The sequence below is a fragment of the Myotis brandtii genome, unplaced genomic scaffold (genome assembly GCF_000412655.1).
Source record: "Myotis brandtii unplaced genomic scaffold, ASM41265v1 scaffold532, whole genome shotgun sequence".
NCBI classification, from domain to species: domain Eukaryota; kingdom Metazoa; phylum Chordata; class Mammalia; order Chiroptera; family Vespertilionidae; genus Myotis; species Myotis brandtii.
In genome coordinates this window covers 902128-906975 of record NW_005369955.1, presented here as the reverse complement: position 1 = coordinate 906975, position 4848 = coordinate 902128, and the positions used below count along the sequence as shown (strand labels likewise).

At 57.7% G+C, this 4848-nt stretch overlaps 1 protein-coding gene across 1 annotated transcript in view; it reads right to left on the bottom strand.

Annotated features, from left to right (window-relative positions):
* Positions 1 to 3024: 3024 nt before the first annotated feature.
* Positions 3025 to 4848, bottom strand: part of KCNK9 (potassium channel, two pore domain subfamily K, member 9) — a 40765-nt gene continuing 38941 nt past the window's right edge. Inside the window, exon 3 of the mRNA XM_005877816.2 lies at positions 3025 to 3200. Coding sequence (XP_005877878.1) covers positions 3025 to 3200 — 176 coding nt within the window. The remainder of the gene's footprint in view (positions 3201 to 4848) is intronic.

The following is a 4848-nucleotide window of genomic DNA, read 5'->3' as shown; positions in this document are numbered from 1 at the left end:
CGAGATCCACACGTGGAGTCCTGCCCTCCCTCCAGACTCCCCTGGCTGGGACCGAGGGTCACCAGGCGAGGAGGGGTGGGCGGCAGGCAGACCACGGCCTCCCTGACTCCCTGCCAGGCTGGGTGCCCCAGTTTCAGACAGAACTCAGGCAGTGTCCCCAGCACAGGGTCCTCACCCTGGTTCTTCTGGAACAAGCCACACTTCCAGGTCCTTCCCACAGAGATGGGGAAACCAAGGCTCAGGGATGGGCACGTCCCAGGATGAGGGATGGGAGCACGGCAGTCCTCCCTAAGCCCTCTCGTCTCTACCCCCGGGCGGGCACCTGCCCAGGTGACACAGCACCGACTGGAGGGGGTCTCACCCCCATGGCTGGGCCCGCGCCCCGTGTAGGGGACACTCGGGATCCCCGGGGGCCTCACCCTGCGATCGCACGGAGCTCCCACGGCCACTCGTGCAGTAGATTCACTTAGAGACGGGCACACGGGCTAAGGGAGGCAAGCCCCCGCCCACCTGTGAACGGCGGCAGCGGGTCTCCGGTGTGAGGTGCCACCTGGAGCAGCGCCAGCTTGCCCGTCCCCAAGGCTGCACCACGGAGGCAGGAAGACGCTGCCCTGGCCTGTGTCCACGTCACCACTGGGCAGGGGCAGGGCTGGGCGGGGGACCTGTCACTCACTGCGCACGCCCGCACCACTCAGCCTCTCCTAGCAGCAAGAGAAGCATGCAGCACATCCCAGCACAGGGCCACCCTGCGGGGGCAGTGGCACAAGCGTGGAGTCACCACTTGGCAGGAAGTGCCCAGCTGTGGACAGCCCGGGGCACACTCAGCTCTGCCAGCCTCGTGCCTCAGACCGGCCCATGGGGGCCGATGGGCTTTGGTCACCCGGATGTGCATGGATTTCCAGGGGTGGGCGGGGCTTTCGCTGGAGCTAAGAAGGCCCTGATGACAGTGGTGAGCGCCCCTACGCAAGGCCCTGGGGACCTGCCTGTCCGTATTCCTTCTGTGGGTGCCGCCAGCACCTGCTGCTCCCAGCCTGGCCATTAGTCTGCTTCCCAGGCCATTTGTCCGCGATAGATAGGACGACAGAGCCCAAGGAGGGCCTCACTGAGTCCCTCGGGGGCCAGGGAGGCTTTGACAAGATGGGGGAGATGTTCCCATCCACCTCCAGGCTGAAAAGCAGCAGGGGACCTTCCAGTTGGAACAGCACAGGCAAAGGCTCAGAGGTGGGACGCCACATGGATGTATTTTCTTGATCCAATTGGAAGGTTACTAGGCCACACAGGTGGACTGCTTTATGTTGTCAGACTGAGTGGTCATGTAGAACTTGCCAAAGAAAGTATCTCCAAGACGGCGGCCACAAAAGATAGCCCTTAGTGTCCAAGAGTACCGCATGACAATAAGCTTACAGGTTGTCATTATTAATGATAGCAAGGACTCGGCACCACCGCCCCTCACTAGAAGCTGCTGGTGCCCATGCACCCCGACCGGCTTTCAGGGATCCTTACGAAGGCCCTGTGGTAACACCTGCCCTGCTGTGTGTGAGTGCCTAGCCGGACCACCGCCAGGCGTTTGGGGGACAGACTGCTGACGGTGAGCACAGAAGGGAGATCAAGCGTGAACTCTGAGACAGCAGTCAGCTCTGGCTGACTGAGGAGACCCGGTGTCCAGGGCCGGGCACCGCTGCTGCAGTGTCGGGGGGCGTCTCTCACAGGGGAGGATGTTGCACATGACACGTTGATCCACAAGGAGAGGCCGTTGCGGAGGTCTCCGGACAAACAACCGTATCGAACGCATCGCTCATGGCCAATGTGTTCTTGCCTGAAACGCAACCTGAGGGAGCCAGAAGCGGCCCTGACTCTTCCAAATGGCAATGTCGTCAACACAAAAGTGTGAGGGAGAACGTCCCAGACGGGGCGGGGCTGTGTCAACACAATGTACCAGCCCTTCTCGGATGGTCTCAGATTCACCCACAATTCTGCAGGACATTTTGGGAGACAACTGGGGCAATGCGCACAGGGGTTGTATTTTAGATAATAAATGCTATTGTGTGAAATGTAAGTTTTTAGGGGGATACTGTTATCTGAGAGGAGGCTCTTGTTCCTGCGAGACCAGTTTTTTCTTTGGCGGCACCACCTGAAGGTGGCATGCATCCCTTCACCCTCCAAATTCCTGAGTGTGCGTGGGGGGCGGGGCGGCGGGAGAGGAGGCAGCCACTGAGGCAGAGTGCCGGAGGCTGGGGAGTCAGGTGAGCGGCCACAGGAGTCCCTCCTACCACTCACTCCACTTCTCTGTAAATCTGGAATTTGCAAAAATAGAAAGTCTGGGGGGAGGACATCATGGTAATAGATTTTTTTTTCTTTTTTTGTTGCCTCTACCAAGGTGAGGTCGAGAAAGAACCACGGGAAATGGACTTCTGCCCAGGGCTCTGGTTCTCGTGAGGAGGCCACTGTTGGTGGTGACACTGTCTGTTCCCGCTCCCTCTCCCCAGCTCCCAGGACCGGCCAAGTCAAATGACTCTGGGTTTTCTTTTTTGGTGGCTCAACCTTCAAGTGTGGCCCCTGACCGGACATCCAGGCCGAGTCCTGATGGGCCCATGCACACCCCCTCCCCCCCGAGGGCCACGCTGACCCAGGTTTTCAGGAGAAATGCTAAGCCCGCAGCCTCCAGCACAGCTCAGAGGCTCTGCGATCGGGTGTGGACGGCCTTGCCCTGTGGCCCCTGCAGCCAGCGCTCTCTCCCGGGAGGGAAGATGCAAAAAGAGCAACTGTTTCTACTCTCTGCACAGACTTTAGAGGCCTAACGTTTTTTAAAAAAAATAATCTTAGACACGAGTGAATAGAGACAGACCCTGGAGACTGAGATCTGTCCCGTTAGGCCCAGAGCATCTGAGGTCCTTCCCGGGTCCTGTGCCCTGCACAAGGGGCCGTGTTTAACATGGGTGTAACGTGGATGTAGCATGGATGTGACATGGATGTGACATGGAGTGCGTGCCTGTTCAGAGGGGTCTTGTGTGCTGGGTTTCAGTCCTATGGGCCAAAGGCTTGGGACTGGCGGCATTTGGTCTCCTTCCAGAAACCATGTAGGTTTCCTCTTCCCAGGATCCCGCTGGGGCTCCCGGCACCTTCTGAGCAATCCAGCCAGAGCCCATTTGCACCCGGAGCCGGGAGCTTCCCATTCAGGAAGAAGGAGCAGGAGGCGGTGACTGTGGGAATGGCAGGGGCGTGGCGTGGCTGTCATTGGAAGGGCCTCCAGGGGCCATCGGTGCCTAGCTGTCCTCTGAGGTCGCCCCCTAGTGAGAGTGGGAGGAATTGCCCCTCTCGGAAAAGTTGTCCCCTGAGATTGACGAGCCCCCAGCAGGCCAAGACCGGCTCCCTGCCTCTCCACCATCCTGAGACCAACACGAATGCCCCCGTATTTACCATCAGACGCAGAGACAGGCTTTCCTGGAATACATACACACAGAGAGAGGTTTGTTAACGAGGAACGCCCTGTCTTTTTGTTCTTAATTAGGAAAAGGACCCACATTGACCTGCTGATACCCACTCACATCCACGCACCCACACCGTGACCCTCACTCATTCGGTGGCTGCTGCACCAACGGCCATGCCCACCGCCATCACAGAAATAAGAGGGAAATAGTGGTCTCCCCTCCCAGCTCCCGGTTTATCCGGACGCTTCCAGTCGCATGGTAAACTGTTAGAACTGGAGATGGTAAAACTGAACAGGTCTGTAATAAATTAATAGTACTATTGGCTTCGGATGATCCCACCGATAGCTTTTCCTTGTGTTGAGAATGCATACCAGTTTAACAGAGTACATGCTTTAAAAAAATGCTTTTAACTGGCAAGCTAAAATGATCCATGTCGCCTTGCCCACCCCACCCCGCCCCCTAAAAATAAGTTAATATAATTTAGAACCGAGCATTTTAAAAGTATGGGCATGACGCATCAGGGATAAAGGCTGCTCGCGGAACATGCTCGACTTGGCAAGATGATAAATCAAAAACCTCGTGGGTTTTGTTTTCCTGGGTTGTTTGGAAGCAGCCAAAAGCAGGCTATTAACAAAATTGTAGGATGGAGAAAATAAATGAATACCTGTGCTTTCCTCCACATCGCATGGCGCCCGCGCACGCACACACACACACACACACCGGCACACACACACAGGCACAGAGGCACACACACACCTACACACAGCCACCCACTCCCTGGAGAGGGAAAGAGCGGCGGCCCATCGGGGACGCCCTGGGGGTGGGCGCTAAGGCTCCGCCTGGCGTGCAGCTCTGGGCTGGGTATCGTCTCAGCTGTGTCCCGTGGTCTCGGTGTCACACTGTCCTGGGGAGGCCACCCCGCGAGGGGCGGCCAGGGAGAAATGTAAGGCATGTGTCGCTGGTGAGGAAGGAGGAGGAAGAAGGAACCCATGCTTCATGCTCAGATGCGCGTCTCAGAGGGAGGCCTGGGCCGGCTCCGTCCGGCTGGAAAGGGAGTGAAGAAAGGAAACCGAGAAGGAAGGAAGGACAGGAAGGAATGACGGTGACAGGACGCCTCTGACGGAGAAAGGGTAATAAATAAACAAGCGAGGAAAGACGTGGGAACCAGGAGGTCACGGTTCGATTCCCGGTCAGGTCACAGGCCCGGGTTGTGGGCTCCATCCCCAGTGGGGGGCGTGCAGGAGGCAGCCAATCCATGATTCTCTCTCATCATGGATGTTTCCATCTCTCTCTCCCTCTCCCTTCCTCTCTGAGATCAATAAAAATAAAAATTAACAAAAAGCAAGACGAGTGGGGCCAACGGAACATGACGTGACAGGTGAGGGTTTCCGCCGCGGCCCTCCCCGCCCCCGCCCGCCCC